This window comes from Ammospiza caudacuta, chromosome 7 (genome assembly GCF_027887145.1).
Source record: "Ammospiza caudacuta isolate bAmmCau1 chromosome 7, bAmmCau1.pri, whole genome shotgun sequence".
Classification (NCBI taxonomy): Eukaryota; Metazoa; Chordata; class Aves; order Passeriformes; family Passerellidae; genus Ammospiza; species Ammospiza caudacuta.
Genome location: NC_080599.1, coordinates 24,323,367 through 24,345,548, shown reverse-complemented (window position 1 = coordinate 24,345,548; position 22,182 = coordinate 24,323,367). Strand labels below are relative to the sequence as shown.

The window sequence follows — 22,182 nt, the reverse complement described above, 5'->3', positions numbered from 1 at the left end:
CTTGCAACTTAAAAGCCCTATTGATTAGATGTAGCTGAGAAAACAGGAGGAATGCACTATGTCAGTCAGTACCTTTGCAGTTGTTTAAGAAAAATTATGAAAAGCCAGTGATTTGCTAAAAAGAAGAGCAACCACATAATGATAAACCCACAGAAACTCTGCAAACCCCTTGAACTCACATTCCTCTTTCACCTGAAGCTGGAGTAGACTTGAGTGAGATTTGCCTCTGCTGTTCTGGGACCTATTAGTAAAAACCAGAGATATCATGTCAGGCATGAAACAGTGCAGGCAACATGGAAGACACTTCAGCTCTTTGATAACAAGTCTGTGAAAGAAATGCTTGTTGGGTATTGTAATTATGGCAAATTTCCTTAACCAAATCATACCAGCCATACAAAGGCTGGAAAACAATTTGGTAACTGCTCAGGTATTTTCTGAAGCTTTGAGACATGAACCCATTATACTGAATGCATGAGTAAAATACAAAAATAGAGGGCATAGCGTGAACAGCTCCTTGACTGATTCACAGTGAATGGCAGAACTGCCTGCTTGTTGGTGCTGGGAACTCTGATTAGGGCAGGAAACTTAATTTAAGTTCTGAACCCTTACTGAGGCCAACCTGTGGATTTCCAAGAGCAGGGCATGGTGGCACCCGAGTCCAGGCTGGGCAGTGGTGGCCTGGCTGCTGTGCCAGGGCTGCCTGGCAGGATTGTTACATGCTGTACCTTGTTTGTGGACTCAGGGGGCTCATCCCGCTGCTCGTGGTGCCGCTCCTGCTGCTCCCGGAGCTCCCTCTCCAGGCGGCAGATCCGCCCCTCGTACTGGGACTTCAGGGCGCTCATCCGCACCTCCAGCTCCGTCTTCTGCTCTTCCAGGGAGCTGCTCTTCTGCTTCCACTCCTCATTCTCCTTTGTGAGCTGCTCTTTTGTACCTGGTGGAACAGGAAAGGGTCCAGCCTTGCTGAATCCGCACACTGAACACCTGAGTGTTTTATCAGGACACTGAAGTATTCTGAAATCCTAAAAATGTTAAGCTATAAAAGGAGATCTGGGAGGCAATATGGCCATTTTTCTTTTCAATTGCAATTAGATAAAAAGAAACTAAAATAGAAAAATATGTAATAGATAAAGAAGTAGTCCCAAAAGAACAAGATGTTTTCAGCAAGCTCTTACACCATCATTCCTCTCAGTGACATTTACAAACAGAGGAGACAATGTGTTTTGCAACTCTACATTTAGGGAAGGGGAGATTACCCAAGTTGTTAGTAAGGCCAATCTGCTCTAATCAACAGAAGGATCAAAAACGTAATCATGTTGGCTGGCCAAAAGTAAGTAAAATTTTTTCAATGTTCAGTGTGCAGCTACTCATGTACTTTTATCATCCTCTGAAGGAATTAAATTTTAAACTTTAGAACAATCCCTGTAGCATTTAGTCTAGAAAATGCTTTTCAGTAAAATATGAAGCAGGCCATAATTTTCAAGCATCCCATCTAAAGGCTTTGTCATAGAAATAATCTCTAAGGACAGAAAAAAAAAAAAGAAATACAATACCAGCTAACTGTGCAATTTTCTGCTTGGCTGCAAGCAAGGTCTTCCTTGTTTTCTCCTCCTTCTCTGTGATCTGTTGCCTGAGCTGTTCTTCCTGTGTAGTCTTCTCTTGTAGATCTTGATGGAAACGGGCCAGTTCTGTCTGTAGCTGCATTATCTGCTCCTGGAGATTTCTAACTTCAGTTTCCTTTTCTGTTATTGTCTAGGGAGGGAGAAAGATTGCAACTGTTGGCCACAACCAACCACTTTGGCAAATATAGGTGCCAAGTTCCAAGGAGCTGGTATTAACTGGCCATTGGATTAAGGTTAAAAAGCTTCTTAACAACAACAGGAGTTCAGTCCTTTCTGAATGCAAGAGCTGGAGAACAGCATTCTCTTTCCCACTTCTTCCAGGAAATAATGTTAGAAACATTAAACCCAGGATTTACACCAGGCTCAAGAACCCTCTTTCCCAAGAAAGTAGAGGCACAATTGGTCACTTCCCGTATTTCTGTGACACACATTAAAACACCCTTCCATTCTTCACTGTTACACACTTAGGACTGCAGTGGAGAACAGTACTCTGAAATTACTCACTGCTCTTACCTTTTGTAAACTTTCAACCTGAGTCTCCAAATTCTTTGTCTTCACTTCAGCTTGACTGAGAGTGTCTTTTAGCTCTTGTACTTCCTGGGCAGAAACTTGGTCTTCTTGTGGTTCTGCCAAAGGCAGAGTTGATGATTCAGCAACCATCTGAAAGGCATCAAGGGGTACAAGGCTGAACAGGACTACCTGATCACAACATTATTACTTTCACAAGATGGTTTTGTGTGCCAAGTGATTGGTTAAAAGTTCTGGCAAACCCCAGGAACTCTAAGGAATGCTCCATTTCAGTTCTACCTACCTTATCATGCTGTGCTTTCAGCTCCTCGTACTGGGTCTTGTACCTGCGACCGATTTTCTTGACCTGTGTTATAGTTTTCACTTTTTCCTGTATGTCAGCCACTTTAGCATCCAGTTCTTTTTGCAAAGTGTCCTTTTCTGTTCTTATTTTAGTTACTTCATCCTTCAGGCTCTGAACAAGATTCTGGCTTGTAGTCAAGGATGCATTAGTTCTAAATGACAAGAGATCAGAGGGAGATGCAAATGAGATGCTTGAAAACATATATACATTTCAATATCCCTTATTTATGTAACATCACTAGCATTATCTGTAGTGGATTACATTTTCTAGGATTTTGCAATACAGAACAGAAATTATTCTATAATACATTACTTTATTATTAGCCGAATAATTTCGGCTAATACCTTGCAAAACAACTCTCACTTCACCTTACCTGCTTGTAATCAAGCCACAGAAAGAATACCAAAAGTTTCACAGTTACACAGAGACACTTAAGAAATTACACTTTCAGATATATAATCAGAATATTTTGCTTTGCACCAAACTTTTTACAAATTGACCAATACCACACCTGGCAACTTCTGCTTTAAGCCTGCCTGTTTCTTCACTCATCTGTTGGACACGCTTGGCATTTGCCTCCTTCTCAGAGAGCAGCTTTCGATACTCTTCGAGGTCAGTGTCCTTCTGCTGGCTCAGTAAGTGCTGTAAGGGGAAGAAAAGAGGGGCAGTTTTGTAAAATAATTACACAGTTATAGCCAGAAAATCTCTTTGAATTAGAGCCACTGCTTTTGCATTTTGATATGGAATAGCCAACTCTGAAGCTGCGTGAACAATGCTTTATAATTCAAACACACTTCTTAGCTTTTTATTCTTCGTAAGGAAATGTAGCACTTTTTTTAGTTAACTGGTGGGCTTTTTTTTTCCACATTATGTTCTTTGAAAGGAGGCATTTCCTCACCTGAGTTCGGGCTTTCCAGCGTTTAACATCCTCTTCCAAAAGCTTTTTCTCTGCCTGCAGCATCCCACTCTTCTCACTGAGCTCAGCATTGGACTCTTGCAGGGGCAGGATGTCTGCCTCGAGCTTGCGTACCTGAGAAAGCACAGTAAGGGGTTACACTCTGCACCTCAGGAGACTGAAGGAATCCCTCAAGAGAAAGCCATGAACCTCTTTCCTAACTCTCTGCCTTCCAGTGGCCAGCTGGAGGAAGAGAAAAGGACAAGGACAACAGCAGAGGATGATCCTACAGAGAAAAAAAATACTGGGGCGACTTCCCAATCTTAGATGCTCACTCTGTACTTTGGTACAGGAGAGATTTTTAATGTTAAAATCTGATGCATTGGTTACCATTAAAACAAGCAGTATCTCACTTTTAAACTCTTAATAAAGCTGTGGTCTGTTTTATATGCATTCTTGTGCCATTTTTAATGTAATTGCTGATAATATCCCTGCTCTTGGTATACCTCTAGCCAAGGATAAACACTGACTTTCAGGTTCATCTAAATGGAACTAAACTTCAAGCTTTCCAATACTGCAGATGGACCAAAGTCTTTTAAAATTAGAAATGTAAAGTTTCCTCATTCATGTATGATTTAAAGGAATAATTATAATGTAAATCACATATTTACTGTAATTAGCAATGGTATATCCCGACATTTAACTCTACACTGAATATCTGAAAGGTTTATCAGTACTAACCTTTGCTTGTATCTGCTGTAGCTCTTGCTCCAGCCTCTCCTTCTCTTCCCTTAACATCTTGTTAGTTTCTATGAGTATGTTCATGGTCTCAGTTTTCTTCATTAATTCTTCATGCTGCGCAATGGTTTTTGCTGTTACCTGTGGCAAGAGTCAACTCAATAATTTGTTTTGCTTGCATAGGCACATATACTCCACCCGGATATGGTATAACACCACCTTGGAAATCTACCATGGTATTTATTATTTCACATGTACATTCAAGACATTGGGAAGTAGGAGATGGGAGGAAAAAAAAATAAGATAAATTATCTTTATTTTACCCTAATTATGAGATTTTGGAATTGCTACACACTCTAACAAGACTTGGAACAAGATACTCCATTTGGTTATAAGCAATCCCAGTTAAAAAAAATCCCAAATTCTTTCAAAAAATTATTTTTGGGCACAGGCAGCCACAGAACAGCCCTGTACTCATTGAATTCACAAGCATTAACCCCCAGCCATACCTGCACCTTCTCCCTCTCAGCGTTGAGGCTGTCCTGCAGCTCCTGGAGCTCCCTCTCCAGGTGCTCCACCCTCTGGCGGTACCGCAGGCTCTCCACCTGCGCCACCTCGAATCTTGTCTCTGCGATCTCCTTCTCCCGACGGATAAACCTGCAGGGAGGAGTTCAACACCACTTCACACCAGGAAAATGTTCTCAACTAGCACAACCATCTCCCATCAGCAAAAAAAGCACCTGGATTTTTAACATTATTCTTCAAGTATAAAGTAATATAGAATTATCTAAGTTCAAATCTAATTTATAACCCCCGGGAGAAGGAACTCAGAGCTAAGGTTACCTAAGAATTTCTAAGATTTGTTCCTGCGATTTGCCTTCCTCACTAAGAGAAACATTTGCTGCAGTTGGGATGGCTTCTTTCATGGAAGTCACCATCTTATTGCTCATGCTCTCCAGCTGCTCATGTAATAATCGATTTTGTTTCTCCAGATCCTCACAGCGGGATGCAAGTTTTGAAGCTTCATCCTACAACAAAATCATTCACTGAGTGTGATTTCTGTGGCTGAATTTCTGTTAACTGAAAAAACCCACTGAAACAACAAAGCCCATCACACCTTGATCATTCTCTCTCTCTCTTCCCAGGAGGCTTTGGATTCCAAGAGCTCAGACTCTGCTTTCTGAGCAGCCTCCTCCAGCTGCTGCCTCACCGCTGCGTTCTTGGCAACTTGGTCTTTGATGGCCTGTAGTGCCTCCACATCAGCAGCATGAAGCATCAACTCCCGCTCATATTTGTTCTGAGCTTCAGAAGCCATCATTGCCTGCACAAAACCAGAATAAATCAACTCTGCTACTCTTACTTTGTGTGTTTGATCTGTACAAAGAGACAAAATCAAGTGACCACAAAGCAAAAAGAAAACCACTACCCAAAATCCCAGCTATTCTCAAGCACAGGAAACATGGAAAAGCCCATCTACTACATTTGGGGTTGGATTAAACAGCCCAAAGTTTTTTTATATCCTTGAAACCAATTAGTGCTGTTGGAATTCTCATCTGCAGAAAAGTAAATTCCCTTTAAAAAATAGTTGGTTAACAAGACAATCTTACCAGCTGCTGCTAAATATCACACTGCCCCAGAGACATAAAAGATGACAATTATCTTTTGGGTTAGAAAAATACTTTCCCCATTGTCTCGTTGGGAGCATTTTCAGTCCCCTCCTCAGGGCATGAAGGCAGCAATTCATTAAAACCAGTTAATTACATTCCCAAGCCAATCTTTTTACATAATGAAACAGATCTTAGAAACAGAAATCTATTGCATTCAATAAGCAGCTGCTCCCAAAATAGAGAATGTGCTCTCCCAGCGTTTTTCCCGCCTCCAGCAGTCCCTGAGTAACAAGTTTAGTTTTGAATTCAACTGAAAGTTAACAGGAATTCTGTTGACCCTGGCTAAAATAGGCAAACACCACAAACATACTTGCTCCTGGCAGTCCCTCCTGGCCTGCTGTTCATTATTCAGAGCTGTGCTGGCTCTCTGAAGAGCTTCCTGAACTTCTGACTGAACAGCTGACAGACTCTTCTTCAGTTCTGAAAGCTGCAGTGGCAGAGGAACAACAAAAACAAAGTAAGAACAAACCCAGGACTGAGAGGACTGAGTGGCAAAGTATTTGCAGAGTACTGAACACAGTCATTCATAATGATGATTATTTTATTACTTATAAATTAAAATTGGTATTAAAAGAGACAAATACTTTCTATATTTTGACTTATTAATATACAGAGGTCTTTCCCAGTAAAAATATAATCCTTTACTTTCAGAGTTGGACCTGCAGTAATTCTAGTTACAGTCATTTTGTTTCCTTCTGAAACCTCTCACAAAGGCTGCTACTTTATGTTTTCCTGCTCAAAGTTCAGGCAGAGAGTGACAGCTTTAAACACACAATCACTACAATATTGAACTGACACTATCAATATACAGCTTGTGTTTGGAAACTCTCACAAATTCAGGCACTCTGTGTACACTCTGAAAGACCTGGATCAGGGCACTGCTATAGTGTGAAACCCAAGTGAAGCTGAGGCAGCTTTCTGAAAGCTCATTCCTGGGAGATCTCAGGGAGGGTCAGTGCATACCTGCTGCTCCATGTTCTCCACAGCTTTACGCTTCTCCTCCTGCAGTTCCTGTTTTTCTTTTTCTGACTCCATCAACTTCTTTTCCAGCTGTGCCTGATATTCTGAAGATTCCTTCAGACGAGCTTCAACTGTTGTACGAACTTCCTCTGTCACCTTCATTAAAATGCATCATGAGATCCACTTTTTATTCAGTTAAATACATTATTCTGATACAAAACTGGAATTTTGTTAACAATTTAAAGCCAGAATAGGTATTCTCAGCATCTAATTTAGAACAACACTGAAAATATGGAAAATCACAAGCAGTAGTGAATTTTTACTCTAAAAAACAAAGTAAATAAAAATAAGTAATTAACTACTTACTTGTTTTTCCTTATTGAGGGATTCCTCCAGGCTGAGAACCATGGCCCTGTATTGCTCCACATTACTGGAACTAGTCTTGAGCCTCTCTCTCAGGTCATTGACTTGCTCCTCAGCTTGTCTCAGATGACTTACAAGATCATCCACATCTTCATTTGTACTAGGCTGACCTGCATTGTTAGAACACGTTCATTAACTGAGATTTAACTTAGCCTTAAAACCGCTGTTCTTATGAAAACTGAAGCAATTTTTGGATAATATGATAAAAACAATTATTTTCACAAAGCTTCCCTAAATAAAACTGTAAGCCTCACCAAAATAAGGACTTATAATAAACACTGTTGATTATTTAAAACTATGTAGCCTAATACATTTAAGCTCCTTCAAACAATAAAAGGAATTCTTTAAGAAGTTTTGCATTATTTTTCCCCTTTGTCCAAGATTGCTTGGATGTGAAGTTTACATTAACAAATTATGCTGGTTACTATCTGCCTGAATATGTGAATGCAGTAACAAAGTGATTTACTATTTAGTGTACTGCTGTTCCAATTCCAATTATTATGGACTGTGAATTTTACCATTCTGAGATGGTAATGCTTAGCATAAAGGGAAATTAACTGCAGAGGAAGATTTCACCTTTCCCTGGAGACCTTTGTGAGGACTGGGATGTGAGCTGGGCCTCAGTGTTGTTCAGCTGCTGTTTCAGCATGGCATTTTCCTTCTGGGCATTCTTCAGGAGCTCCTTTGTGTTGGTGTGACGGTTGGTCTCTGTCTCCAGCTGCCTCTTCAGGTCCAGGATATGAACCTGCAAGCACAGGGCTCTTCAGTTTGCAATTATTCCCAAATGGCACAGAGGCCAAGTGTGGCTTTACATGTCAGCTATGGAAAAGAACACACTGCACTCTGGCAGAAGCACCTGGGGCTTTATTTTCCTTCAAACAAGTGCAGCACATTTATACTTACCTCCTGATTCTTGGTGAGGGAATGTCTTTGTTCCACCTCACTCTCCAGTTTCTTCTTCAGCTGAGATATCTCACGTTCAAGCTTTTCTATCTGATTATTGAGTCTCTGCTTTGTTTCTGTCTCAGATCTTTCGAGTATTCCCTGAAAAAAGAGACCAATGCATTTTGTTTACAACATACCTCAATAATTTTCTTCTGAATTACTGCAGCACTTCATACAAAGTTGTCAAAACATTTCTCCCACGCCAAGAATAATTAAATAATAGGCAGATACAGAAAATGATGAAAAGTAGTGCTTACAATGTATGACTTAGCTTTGAAAGGTTTCATTAATGATGTTAGTACCATAAATATTATTAGAAGAATATCTACTATCTATGCAGTCTAATGCCATTGACTAAAAAACCACCAAAAGATCTACTAGAGAAACAGAACTGTCACATGATAAAATGTGCATCCTTAAATACATTCTAAGTATTGGCATTACGAATTTTTTCCTTTCACTTTGTTTCATGTGTTTTCTTTCCATTTGATTGTGAAAATCCTTCTCATCAACTCAGAATTCTCAGGACCTTGCCCAGGTAAATGACAGAGTATCATAATGTAGGACAGGAGTCCCAAACTTGCTGAAACAAGTTGTTGAAGTATTTTATATCATGTTGATTTGTAACCACAAAAAAATCCATGTTAAGACTCAATCCCATGAGTCTTTAATTTGATTTTCATGGGTATTTATTGAAAAGCCTGAGAGACAGACCCATCCTGGGCATAAGAATAGCACCACATACCTGAATTGTTCTCAAATTGGTGAGCAGCAAGTTCTGTCCTCTTTGTTCAACCAGCAGAGAGTCACGTTGCTGAGTCAGGCGCACATCTGACATCTTCAGGATATCCTTCTCTTTTTTCAAGTTTTCTGCTCTCACCTTTAAGACAACAAATTATTAAAAACTTTGTTGTCAATCCCCAACCCATCCATTGAATTTAGTATTATTTTAAAATCCGTGTGAATTAAGCCAAGAATAGTAAGAACAGAACTACTGGACATTCTGTTTTCCCTGCAAACTGAAACACCTTGGAATGTTCTTACATCTCCACTCTTCACTTGAGACATTTCAGGACAATCATAAGGAAAACTGTTGTAATACCTTCAAATACCCTGCAGTGCCACACACTGTTACTGACCTCTGCCACTGCCAGTTTTTCATTAGCTCCCCTCAGGTCCTGAGTCATGGTGTTAATGATCTGCTCCTGCTTCTGAGTGGTCGCTGTGAGCTTCTGGGTTCTCTCATGCAGGGAGGTGATTTCCCGGCGATAGCTTTCCACGTTATCCTGCAGCATCTCGTACCTTCCAGGGAACACAGCAAAACAACTCTGCCACTGTCCAGCTCAACAGGGGCATGCACACTGCTGTGGGCTTCATGGTTTTATGTTTCAGTTTGCACAAATGTGCCTCACTCAACTACAGTTTCTGCTTTTGAGCCCACCAGCACTATTTCCTTTACATTCTTACACAAATTAGACAGTGTCAATGTTTAAGTGAACAAACAAAATCAAGCAGCCAGAGGACATGTAAGGCAATGATATTATGTAGCTGAATTACCTTTTGGAGGCAAATTCCAGCTGTGTGGATATCTTGGCATTTTGTGACCTCAAGTCTGTGACCTGCTCCTGAAGCTTTTCATTCTGTTCATTCAGAAGCTTGTCATTCTCTGCCTTTTCTTTTTTATAGTTCTCAAAAACTTCTTGCAACTGCAGAAAAGAACAGACATAAAAGTGAGTAAGTACCAAAAGCAAGTAAAAATAAACAGGGACAGCTTTGTGCAGTGTCTACTGAAGAGTGTACCTGCTTAAGAGCAGCCTTGGCCTCCACAGTCTCCACGGACTCAGTCATAGACACTGGAGCAGGAGTTGCCATGGACTGAGGTAAATTCGGGCGCTTTGGAGTAGATGTAAGACAGATCTCCTCTGGTAACATACCTGAAGCTACAGGAAGGTAAAGAGGGTTTTAAAGCAACACTTCTGCTTGCCACAGCAGATCACACAGCCCCTGCACCCTGGGTACCTTGCAGAGGAATGATGGCCCCCGTGGTCTGGGTGAGCAGGATGCGGAACATGTCTCGCTGGCGGATAATGGACTCCACGAGCTGCAGCTGGTGCTGCCGCGACTCCCGCAGCTGCTGCAGCTCACTGAGAGCTTCATCCAGCTGGCTCTGCAGCTCAGACATCCTGGAACAACAACAGCCTTCAACATCCCACACAGGCATGCCCAGGTGTTCTGGGCCCCTTCCTTCCACAAGGACAGTGAGGAGCTGGAGCTCCAGGAGCAGCTGAGGGAGCTGGGAAAAGTGCTAAGCCTGAAGAAAAGGAGGCTCAGGGGGGACCTCGTGGCTCTACACAACTCCCTGCTAAAAGGGAGCAGCTGGGGGAATGAGGCTCCGCACCCAGGGAACAGGGATAGGACAAGAGGAAACGGCCTCAAGCTGTGCCAGAGGAGGTTGCAGTTGGACATCAAGAAGAATTTTTTCACAGAAGGGGTTGTTAAGCATTGGAAGGGGCTGCCCAGGGAGGTGTTGGAGTCCCCATCCCTGGAGGTGTCCAAGGAAGGACTGGACATGGCACTCAGTGCTCTGGGCTGGTGACATCTGGGGCATAGCTTGGACTTGATCCTGGACTTCCTTCCCAAACTTAATGATTCTGTGAACCTATAACAAATCCTGCAAATTTCCAGGAGACAGGCCTTTGGGCTGCCATTTGCAGATGAAAAAGAAAGCAGGCCTCTTTCCTGAACAGTAGAATTCTATTCATGTGAGTAACTTCAAAAATGTCAGTAGCATGAGCAGAGAGTCAGGCTAAGAACCTTTCACAAAGAATTCACACCTGTAGTCTTTACAGTAGTGATTTAGATATGTGCACATGCAGTTTTCTGTTCAGCTATCAGGAATAAAAACTTATCTTTTTGAAAAACGGCTCTGTTGTGTGAAATCAGTCACCAGAAGACTGACAATTATTTTTACTTCAGGTTTTGATGACAGGACCTATTATAAAGTTATAAAGCCATTTTAATAGAAACCTGAAGGTCCTGTAGCTTAATAAGAACTTGCTTCTACAAGTTACATAGCTGGTGCACACAACTAATAACAATCAGAAGTAAAAAACTAAAAATGCTTGAATGAATCCCTGTTACTAATTAGTACAAAGTTAATGAAAAGGAAGAGGTGACCTACTTAGATGATGTTGTTTCTTGCTCCTCTTTTTCTCTTGCCTCCCCCAGCTCCCGAAGAGCCACCAGGAGACGCTGATTCTGCTGCTGAAGCTCTTGGATATTTCTGTAGGACACCAGGTGCTGAGTGATCACTTCAGAAGAGCTGCTGATGTCAGCAGAGCTCACTGCTTCATCACGAATCACATGGTTGCCTCTGGCTTCTTCCAGTTCCATTAACAGCACACAGATCTGAAAGAGAACAGTCCTTGTGTAATGCCTGCACAGACTCTAAAGTTTTCAGTGAAAACCAATATATTGGGAATAAAGGACTTGGAAATTAAGGAGTTTTCCCTACAATGTGCAGGGAATTGCAACTGCACAATTGCAATTGTGCAAACAATTATAATCAAGATAGTTGTTGTAAGATAATTATGTGACAGAAAAAATAGCTTGACAAAAGGCAACAAATTGAAAGTACATAAAGTGTTTAGTTCTGTGAACAGATCACAGGACAGTCCAATCTAACAAAGAAATTATATAGATGAGTTTTCCATGTCATATGCTTAACAATATTATCCTAAAGTAGTACCACTTCTATCCAGTTAACTTATTCCAATTTTGAAAGCAGTAGTATCATGCTGTCCTGAGGAGAAGTTTTAATGTCACCAACATAATCAGGACAACCAAAGTCTCCATGACTGTGGCTGAATGCAACTTCCAAGTAAACATCTGAAATGCAGCAGCACATGAACACAGAACTGCAAGCAGCACATTTAACCACAGCAATGTTTCCTGTACCTGCTGGGAGAGATCCTTCACTCGCACCTCCAGTCTCTGGCTCTCCCTCTCGAAGAAGGAGGCGTGTTTGTTGGCCTGGTCGGCACTGTCCTGCAGGCGATGGATCTCCTGCAAGCACACCAACAGGAGTAAACATCACACCTCAACTGGACACATTCCTTTCCAGAGAGATAACAGCCTGTGCAGACATGCCTGGGGAACCAAACTTCTCCTTAAAGTTACACGCCCAAGGTAAAACTCTAGCTGTTCCAGAATTAAAAGTCATGTTCTTTTGTAATGTACAGGTGCATGCTTTAAAACCAGTGGGAAGGGAGCACTGAAGTCCAATTTTATGTCAAATAAATACTAACTTTGTTTAAAGTGAACCTACTCTCTCAGAAAATCAGAGACTGTAAATCACCACTACAAAAAAACTACAAAATACATTGATTCTGTAAAATACTTTCTACAGTTCCAGAAATCGCAAGCCAGAAAGTCCAACACATCTTTTCCCATAATAAAAGTTGACTGATAGATCCATTTCATACACTTACGACGGCAATTAGGTTTAAAGATTTTTAAATTAATTTGTTTTCCAAAACTATACATGTTCTTTTATTTTACACTGACCTTCATAGCTTGTTCAAGCTTTGCAGACAGACTTGCAACAGCTTTTTGGGAACGCTCAAATTCTTCACGCTGACGTTTTAAGATTGGGGCTTTGGCTTCTACTTCCTGCACTATTTCATCCAAATATTTATTGATTCTCCTATTCTCCAGCTTCTCCATATGCAACTGATCCTGAGTTTCGACATAGGCATTGTACAGCTGCAACAAAAAGGTTTTGGTTTGGTTTTGATATGCTTGTACAGATCTCTTTAAAAAGAACCACTGGTAATGATACAGTTCATACCTTAAAGCACTGCAATTTTATACAATTGAACTAGGTAATTCAGAAGAACAAGCTGGACTTTTAAAATATGATTATAGGACTCATATCATAGAAAAGAAGTTACACATATTAATTTTAAAATGGCAAACTGTATAGTGCAACTGTCTGCAATAGAAGAAGTCTATGTAAAAGGTCTAAGTTTAAAGCAAATTTAAGACAACAGAAATATCAAAGCCAGCAACACAGCATAAAGGAATTTAATGGCTGGACAAAACAATCAGTAACAAATAATAACAACACAAATTGCATAAACAGAAGCATGAAAGCCCCTAGAACCTGTATGAGCTATAGTTAATTGTTTGCAAGTTTAGGCACAGCAGTACAGATTAAAACACTATGTAAGTAAGCAAAAAAAGACTGCTCCTGCGAAAAATGCATATAGAAAGTAAGTTTATACTAACAAAACCCACCTATTTCTGAATTTGATCTACTAAAGAAAACCTGTAAGGCATGTTGAAAAAGATCTCAGTAACTTAGCAAGAGAAGTCTGCCTCAAGTAAGACTTCCTTGCCTTCATCAAGCATGATCGCAAACCCAAAGAGTGCCCCAAGGCTGAACCTTTCTGTTCTCACAGTGTCATTGTGGCATCCAAGGGCTTTGCTGCTGGAGAGGTTGTGCTCACTAACCTCAGTTAACTTCATGCCAGGCTTGACCACTTTGGCCACTGCTGCAGCAGTGGGAGACATGGCTGCCAGCTCCTCCTCGGACAGGATGGCTCCTGGAGACACAACCCCACAATTACCATCCAAAAGCTGCAATAATCCCCACCAGAAACTCTCATACATGACTGGCTTTATTTGAATTGCTGAAAAGATATTGCTACTAGGACTCCTAAAATTTAAATAATTTCAGAACATGAGCACTTGAAATAGCTGGAGCAAAGCTTAATCTCAGGTTTTTTAGCACATTGTCAGAGGTTTGGAGCAGCAGAACAGTGGTTTATTTTCATTACATTTACACAGGTATAGAGCAAATGTACTCCATGCCTCTGTTCCTTCCTGCTCTCTATCCTTTAGAAACTGTGCATATGAAGCAAAAAACAAAAAGGACATAGCTAAAACAGTGAATACCGAGCAAAATTTAACATTAACAGAAATTTAAGGACAAGAGGTTTGTTCACTGCTGCCTATTTTTTATACAGGAAAATAAGACTAGTTTTCATCTCCACTTCCCCCTCCAGCAAACCACTAAAAGCAGGCTGATTCAGCCTTGAAGAAAAGTTTCCCCTCCATTTTCTTTGAAAAGGTAACAGATTAAAAAAAACTTCAAAAAACTATGACAGAAATGCATTTTCTGCTGAGGGGAGCATATTTATACACATATATAAGCATATGTATATATATGAAATAGCTTCTAAAATGAATTATTAAAAATTAACAAAGATTACATTAGATTAATGCAGTTGGTTCTTAGAAAAATTCAGCACAATATCCTTGACAGACCATAAAAGCCCAAGAGTTTCTGTACTTCAGGTGCCAGCTGATCCCACCTTTGCGCTTTGTAGCCGACAGTAAATCATTGGCGTTCTCCAGTTCCTTCTCCAGCTTACTGATCTTCTCTCTCAGCTCCTTCTCCATGGTGGCTTTTGACTCCTCCACCTCAGCCAAATGCTCCTGGGCTGCTTTATTAGCTGAAATTCAATCAGACAAGCAGGTTGTGTGTTGTGATTGTTTTTAAAATAAAAGTATCAGGATTTAGCTGTGTTCCTTAAGTTTTACTTTATATGATCTGCAGAAGTTCATGATAAGAAAATTCAGCAGTGTGAGAAAAGCATGAGCCATTGCCTATCACCTTTGATTGGAAAAGGGCAAAAGTATGAACTGTCCTTAGCAGTGAAAAGGAACCTAAACTAAAAAAGCTAAAGTGAAGACATATCTTGCAAAATAATCAAAATCCATAGTAAAATTCCAGGTGTATTTGAAAACGGTTTCCCAACCATCAGTAAATTCAACTAGTCAGGTACAGTTTTTGTTACAAAGGGACGAGTATTTCCATCACCCCCCTAAAGCCCAACGAAATTCCTTTCAGGAACACACACAAAACCCCCATTTTTCAGAGCATCAAGGTACTCCAAGGAGCCCAACTGCTCTCCTCCCTTTGCCAGCTTACCTTCACCTGCTTCCTTCAGGAGCTTGTGCAGCTCTTCCACTGCTCCTGTCAGCTCATTGCTCTTTGCCTCCGAGTCATCAGCAGCACTCTGAAGAAAGCATTTTAGCTCACCTTTAGTACACAGCAACAGCAGCCACATGTTTACAAGAAAGCCTAAACTGACCACAAATCACGAACAGGTTTCTGCAAAAAACTGACCTAAACTGGTCAGTCCTTTCCATTTGGATTGACTCACTTTGATGCAAAGTGCTTGAGAGTAAGAAGTATCAGACACTGATTTGATGTGGCAATTCCCAATGCAATCTATTTAGCTGTTTGCAGCATAAAGGAATTTAATGGCTGAACAAAACAATCAGTAATCAAATAATCAGCTGTTTACAGCTGCTGTTGGCTCTTTCCTTCTTCTGACTAAAGAAGACTGGGAATTTTCAGTACTCTATTTCAAACAGTCTGAAAAAATGGTATTTTTAGGGACTCATATTATATAACATATACATATATAAGTATATATATATGTTATATATATACTTATATATATATAACATATATATATGTTATATATATAACATATATATAAGTATATATAACATATATATAACATATATATAACATATATATACACTTATATCTATATATAACATATATATATGTTTTATATATATATAACATATATATATATATATTATATATATAAGTTTATGCTTCTTTGCTTACAGCTTGAGATGTCCCAAATGCAAAAGCTGTACAATGTTTATTTGGTGTTTGTGCAAGACAGTTCACAAAGCAGAGCTCAGTAACCTGTGCACTAAAATATGCAAACCAAAGAGTAAGCAGTTGGACATTTCAGCTGACTTACATGGTATTTTTCACTCTTTGAGCAAACAGAACAAATATTACTTGTTTAGATGCTGTCTTTGACACAGTACAGGACATTCAGCTGGGTCTTAACCAAGTCATCAACACTTTGCAATGTTCATAAATGAACTTCTAACTCAGAAAAATCTCTTGCACAGCCATACTTTCCACATAAACTTTTACCTTCCAACAGATTCTAAGACATAACCACATTTTTACAACATGAAGCCTCAAAATAGTTGGCATAAAATTACTATTTCAACCCCAGTTTTGCTTATTCTCCAAGATAATACAAACAATGTAAGAGTCTAAATGCTGACTAAGACAGCAGCAAAGAAGACAATGTTTTGCCTGTTTCACAAAGTCATGCAATGGAAGTTAGCCTTTCCACATCCAAATTTTGTGGGGGAAAAAACCTCCAAATTGGCTTGCATTATGTAAGATTCAGACCCTACTAGAGTTATAATGGAATTAACCAACTCACCTTATACAAGTTGGATAATTTCATGTGGGCATTCAGTTCATTGTGGAATCTCTCTTCCATGCTTGTCTGTTGCTCTTTTGCCTGGCAAATGAAAGAGGAGACAGGGTAGGGGAGGATTCCACTATTTCTATTTCCCTCATTTTATTGTTTGATTTGTAGGAGCAACTGCAATGCCATTTAACATATTTCAAGCTGTCTCACCTCCTTCAGTTTATTCAAAAGTTCTTCAACATGCTTCTGGAGGTTTTCATTGGACTGTTTCAAGCTGTTCACCTGCTCCTCCATTCTGGAAACCTATTCAGAGAAGAAGTAAGGACACTATGTAAGATTTTTAGCTCCTAGTCCAGTTTATTTTGGAAAATACTTGTCTCATTGTTTTTAACTTAAAAATAAAAACAAACTCAAAAGTTGCTGGAAGAGCATACAGGGCCACTCAAATACAGTCATTAAAGTATTGGCTTTGTTTAACACTGTTAATCAGGTGGTATAATTGCTAAGAAATGACAAGTCAGTAATTACATTACCTCCTCCTTTTTGTTCTCCAGACTGCATTTGAGCTCCAGGATTTCATTGCCTTTCTCCCTGGCAGTATGGAGCAGCTCATCTGTTTTGGCTTTCAGCTCAGCATTCAGCCATGTGTTCTGATTCTGCAGCAGCTCCTTCTCTTGCTCCAGCCTTTTCTCCCGGTACTGAAAAGAGAATTGCATAGTGTGAGTGTAGTGGTTCCACAGAAAATAAAGCAGCCAATTAAATTACTCTAATTAGAGAAGGAGTAGCAAAATGTACTGTAATTTGGTAAATACAGGCAGTGCTCCTTATTACACTAGTAGTAAGTTACAACTATCAAGCAACAACAAATTACTGCCATTTGAGTTAGTTTCTTCCAAGTTTAAATTAGTTGGGAACAAGAACAAGATTAGTAGCCTTTCAGAGGAAATTAATTACGATATTGAGATTTTTGTCCCTTCCTCCTCTCTTTATGGAGTTTATTCTGCCCACAAAGTAATGGTACAGGTTCACAGCTCATTATTTTTCTCCTTTCTAACTCCCTTCAGGGAGCTGAAGTCCTCCCTAGCAGTCCTTCCTTCCACTGCCACCAAGAAGGCCTGGACATGTTTGCCCAGCCTGATACCCCCTCTCTTCCAGAAATATAGATCTCACTTCTAGTCACAGCCAGCAATTTTATAATAAAAGAATTTGCTATAAATAACAGGCACTCACTTGACCTACTTTCCAAGGAATCATAACAAAATGGTGATTACATCACACACAAACAAGCAGAACACACTGTGCTTACAAAGCCCTCCTCACCTTCATGGAAACATCTGATGTTTGAAGTTCATCCAATTTCAGCTGAAGCTTTGCCTTTTCTGTGTTGGCCTCTGTGAGTTTTTCATTTAAACGTTTAACATCCTCTGGAAGAGGGAAATCAGTGTTAGGAAAACTTGTTGTGTAACAGCTTTAATTACTAAATTGTAAAGAATGACAACAGGCAAGACACTTTGTATGTAATTGCATGTTGGGCACTAGGATACTGCATAAGGCACATTTTTAAATGGAGAAAAACAAGCACCAAAGTGGTGTCTTTGTGCAATGACTGTGTTATTTCCTGGTATGTAAGGACTGTGCTCCTGGCTGTACCATTTAAATGTTCAACTTCCTGAGATCGCCTTTCGGTGGTTCGGACCAAGTCTCTCTTCTCAGCTTCCAGCTCTTCCTTCTCTCGCATTAACTGGCTCTGAAAAAGATTGCAGAAGGAAATAAAGAAAGGTGATCAGCTCTCTGGAATAGTTTATGGCCTCTGCTTACACTCAGAACCACACAGCAGCGAGCTAAACCTCAGTGAGCTACCCCAGCCAACTGAACACTGGGATAAGAGGCTTAGAGTGGGCAGGAAAATCACAATGGAGCTGTTCAAAACTGCATTTCATTTTAATATTCTTGGAAAGACAGCTGTAATAGTCAAGAATTTCCTGAAACAGCTTTGTTTGGTTAAATAAAAGGGGTAACAGAGTAAACAAGGAATGACAGTGCAATTTACATGCAGCAATATAAATAATGCACCAATATAAACAACCAAACAATGCAATTTACATGCACCAGTATAAACAATGCACCAATATAAATAACCAAACAATGCAATTACATGCACCAATATAAAAATCAAAACAAAGCCAACAAACTTGGATCATTTACAGGCTACACTGTCTCTCAAGGTGTCACTACAAAGCACCTCAGTCAGGCCCAAGTAAGTTCCTTTGGGAGAACAATGAGATCCATCTCTCATTGTGGAAAAATCAATCTAATAAACTTTTTTTAGCTTCCTGCTCCAAAATTACTGTTCTGCTGGATCTGCCAGCTCATCCTGCAACCCAGTGACATTTGGGCATAACACAAGAAAAACTGTGCCAGAGAGTGGGAAAGGATGGGGAAAACTAGAAGTTTTGTTTATGCCTTTGACAGAATTTTGGGGGTTTGGGTTAAAGTCACTTCACAACAGGTTTCAGCTGGAATGAACAATCCATGCAAACTAAAACAAAAGCACCTGCTCACCTGTCATTCAGTTTGCTAAAACACCACCTTTTTAAAAGTTCCTGCAATTTTCCTGCACACACATCCCCATGGACATGTAAGCATCTCCCTGAGCTTATAGTGGTGCTGATCCTGATATTCTCCACTGAGAACTGAGTGCACTCTGTGCTGCAAAGGGCCAGGGAGCCCCAGGGTGGCAGCCTCAGCAGTACCTGCACAGCCGTGTTCCGGTCCTGGGCAGCCTCGAGCTCCTTGTTCTTCTCATTGAGCACCTTCAGCTGCTCATCTGGGGGGAAGGAACAGCAGTGAGGGATCTCCACTAGGATGTGACAGAACCCACCCTCCTAATGCAACAGAGTCACAATTTCCCTGACAAACATTTTTAACAAAAGAGAGAGAAGAATGCCAGACCCTGCCCTGGATGGGCAAGGGGCACTGAGGCAGACTAAGGCACTGCTTAAAGCAGAAACAGCTTTTGTGAGGATCCATCCACAGCCCCCTGCACTGCTACAACCCAGCAAGGGGCTGTTCTGCCATGAGAACAACAGATTCCATTAATATTGGAACACACCACCAAAACACATCTCTACAAATGCAGCTGATGGGAGATTTTCAGCTCCTGTGCAAAGCCTGAGGCAGTGCCCACAGCCCTGGCCTGGAGGGTGAATGTCCTGCCCAGCACTTAGGGATGTTACACAGTTCCACTTACGAAGCTTTTTGAGCTCCTCCCGAAGAGTTTGACATTCCTGGGTCTCATTTACAAGTCTTTCCTGGCTCTGAGCCAGTCGCTTTTCCACTTCAAAGTACTGTTGCTCTGCAAAAGACCAAAGTCTTTTCAGTTTCACATCATAAACATTTTTTCCTTCTCACCTTTACCAAGGAGCATTCTAAAAAGAATATATAAAAATAATAAGACTGTAAGAGAATTTGAAGGAAGGAAAAAAAAAACCCACAACATTTTTGAAGGCAAAAACCTGCATTTCCACATTGAGCGAACACTGTTTAAAACACTGTGCTAGCAAGACAAGTGCTGTGTTTCCAGAAATTGTGATATGTTTCAGCCTGCTCTAGTGGAAAGTGTCCCCGCTGATGGCAGGGATTAGAATGAGATGAGCTTTAAGGTCCCTTCCAACCCAAATCACTCCATGATTCTGTGAAATTGTCCATCAAGAAAGAGCCTAATTAATCTAAATAGTTATTTAACATTTTTGATGTAAGTAGAGATGTTGTATCAGCCCAATTATGCAGTGTGGGCTCATCACCTTAAAACTTCTTTCATTTCTGAAGTATTTCTATACATTCCAAGTAAAATCCACATATCCCCAGGTATTAAGGGTTTTGATCTGGGGAATCTTTTAATGAAGACTTCTTAAAATTAATTTCTGGGCTCTATTCCCTTAGCAGCGAAAAAACAAAGAATTAGATGTGAATTTTTGTGATCTAAAACAGTAACTGTGAAATGGAGCTTCAGTGTAAAATACTCAGTAAAAGCATAATTAATCCCACTCTTGGGCAGGATGGGCTTCTAAGGAAGCACTGAGGGCTGTCTATTTAATCTTCCTCCTCTCATACATTACAATTTCAAACAATGCTGCTCCTCCTGCCACACACGAGAAGAATGGATCTGGAAGAGAGTATCTTTCTAAAATCTGTGGGTTACCTTAATTTACACCACACTTTAGTAATACATTTACCAAGATGTCTACCATGAGAGAGACTGAAAAACTGAAAGGTAGAAGAAGTATGAAGTATGAGAAGTATGAAGTATCAGAAGAATGTCACATCCTCTACAAATTAACTCATATTCACAACCTTACACTCTTGTCCCTGCTCTCTGCTGGTGTTACTGTTCTGTTATCAACTCATCCCCAAATCAATATAAAAATATTGATTCCATCAGGGCCATTTTACAGAATGGAATTGAACAGTAAAGTATAAACCTAAAGCTCTTTCAGAGCTGGGTGAACAAAGCTGTATTTCTGCTCCACAACGAGGACCAAAGCAGATTGAAGCACAGAACTGTTTGGGTTGGAAGAGACACCTAAGATCAGAGTCCAACCATGGCCCAGCCTTGCCAAGGCCACCACTGACCCATGTCCCCAAATGCTACATCCACACAGCTTTAAAATCCATCAAGGGGTGGGGATTCCACACCTGCCCTGAGCAGCTGTGCCAGGGATGGACAGTCTTTTCAGTAAAGGATTTTTCCCAACATCAAACCTAAACCTTCCCTGATGCAACTGAAGGCCATTCCCTCTCTTCCTATCCCCTGTTCCTGGGAGGAGAGCCCGACCCCCCGGCTGTCCCCTCCTGTCAGGAGCTGTGCAGAGCCACAAGGTCCCCCCTGAGCCTCCTTTTCTACAGGCTGAGCCCCTTCCCAGCTCCCTCAGCCACTCCTCGTCAGACTGGTGTGTATCAATGGTTGTTAAAAACCTGGCCAAAAGCTGTTCTTTAAGACCATTTCGAATGCAGTTTTAACCCTGAACGCACCTTAGCAAGAGGGAAAAAAAAAAAACAAACACCAGGAAGAGAAAAAAATTTTAAAAGTATATATAAATATATATACGTATACTCCAGGAGACAAAACGAGACAAACACCGCTCAGATCCCACTGCAGGCCCGTTCCCAGCCCCTCCCGGCCTCACAGCCCCCAGGGAACCCCCGAGAGCCTGTGGAAGACAGAACCGCGCTCCGCGCTGTGCCCGCGCTGCGTCCCCCAGCACAGGGACCGTGGGCCCGCCCGCCGCGCTCACCGCTGTCCACCTTGAAGCGCTCATGGCGGGCCCGCAGCCCGTCGATCTCGCCCTGCTGGTCACCCAGGAAGCGCTCCAGCTTGCCCTGCACGGCGCGGGGCAGCTTGGCGAGCTCGGCCCGCTCCAGGAGCTGCTGCAGCACGGCCGCCATGGCTCCGGCACAGCGCCGCCCGCCGCCGGCCGCGCTTCCGCTTCCGCCACGGCCGCGCCATCATGGGAGTGGCGGCAGAGCCGCGGCAGCGCCACAGCCGGGACAGGAGACTGCACGGCCTCGTCGCCATGAGGGATAGAGGAGCTTCATCCATGCTACAGGACAGGAGCTGTCTGTGCTTCTGAGGTGCCCCGTGTGCCCGAGAGCTGCCAGGGGAGCGCGGCCGCTTCCGCCACTCCCAATATGGCGGAGCGGGGGGCTGTGCGCGCCCTTTTCCCGCGCTCCGCTATGC

At 41.4% G+C, this 22,182-nt stretch overlaps 1 protein-coding gene across 2 annotated transcripts in view; it reads right to left on the bottom strand.

Annotated features, from left to right (window-relative positions):
• The window catches only part of TPR (translocated promoter region, nuclear basket protein), a 33,993-nt gene extending 12,103 nt beyond the window's left edge, over positions 1–21,890 (bottom strand). For both annotated transcript variants that reach the window (XM_058809038.1, XM_058809039.1), the window contains exons 1-35: positions 21,740–21,890; positions 19,696–19,800; positions 19,199–19,272; positions 18,096–18,192; positions 17,766–17,869; positions 16,979–17,143; positions 16,656–16,748; positions 16,455–16,535; positions 15,116–15,203; positions 14,496–14,636; positions 13,633–13,724; positions 12,685–12,882; positions 12,076–12,183; positions 11,300–11,526; positions 10,138–10,301; positions 9,919–10,058; positions 9,676–9,824; positions 9,258–9,420; positions 8,864–8,998; positions 8,077–8,217; positions 7,750–7,918; positions 7,117–7,283; positions 6,754–6,906; positions 6,101–6,217; positions 5,241–5,444; positions 4,967–5,151; positions 4,633–4,780; positions 4,127–4,264; positions 3,389–3,520; positions 3,002–3,132; positions 2,431–2,641; positions 2,133–2,279; positions 1,551–1,749; positions 726–931; positions 180–241 (exon numbers count right to left, since the gene is read on the bottom strand). In XM_058809038.1, the coding sequence (XP_058665021.1) occupies positions 180–241; positions 726–931; positions 1,551–1,749; positions 2,133–2,279; positions 2,431–2,641; positions 3,002–3,132; positions 3,389–3,520; positions 4,127–4,264; positions 4,633–4,780; positions 4,967–5,151; positions 5,241–5,444; positions 6,101–6,217; positions 6,754–6,906; positions 7,117–7,283; positions 7,750–7,918; positions 8,077–8,217; positions 8,864–8,998; positions 9,258–9,420; positions 9,676–9,824; positions 9,919–10,058; positions 10,138–10,301; positions 11,300–11,526; positions 12,076–12,183; positions 12,685–12,882; positions 13,633–13,724; positions 14,496–14,636; positions 15,116–15,203; positions 16,455–16,535; positions 16,656–16,748; positions 16,979–17,143; positions 17,766–17,869; positions 18,096–18,192; positions 19,199–19,272; positions 19,696–19,800; positions 21,740–21,890 (4,985 nt within the window). The remainder of the gene's footprint in view (positions 1–179; positions 242–725; positions 932–1,550; positions 1,750–2,132; positions 2,280–2,430; positions 2,642–3,001; positions 3,133–3,388; positions 3,521–4,126; positions 4,265–4,632; positions 4,781–4,966; positions 5,152–5,240; positions 5,445–6,100; positions 6,218–6,753; positions 6,907–7,116; positions 7,284–7,749; positions 7,919–8,076; positions 8,218–8,863; positions 8,999–9,257; positions 9,421–9,675; positions 9,825–9,918; positions 10,059–10,137; positions 10,302–11,299; positions 11,527–12,075; positions 12,184–12,684; positions 12,883–13,632; positions 13,725–14,495; positions 14,637–15,115; positions 15,204–16,454; positions 16,536–16,655; positions 16,749–16,978; positions 17,144–17,765; positions 17,870–18,095; positions 18,193–19,198; positions 19,273–19,695; positions 19,801–21,739) is intronic.
• Positions 21,891–22,182: the final 292 nt, after the last annotated feature.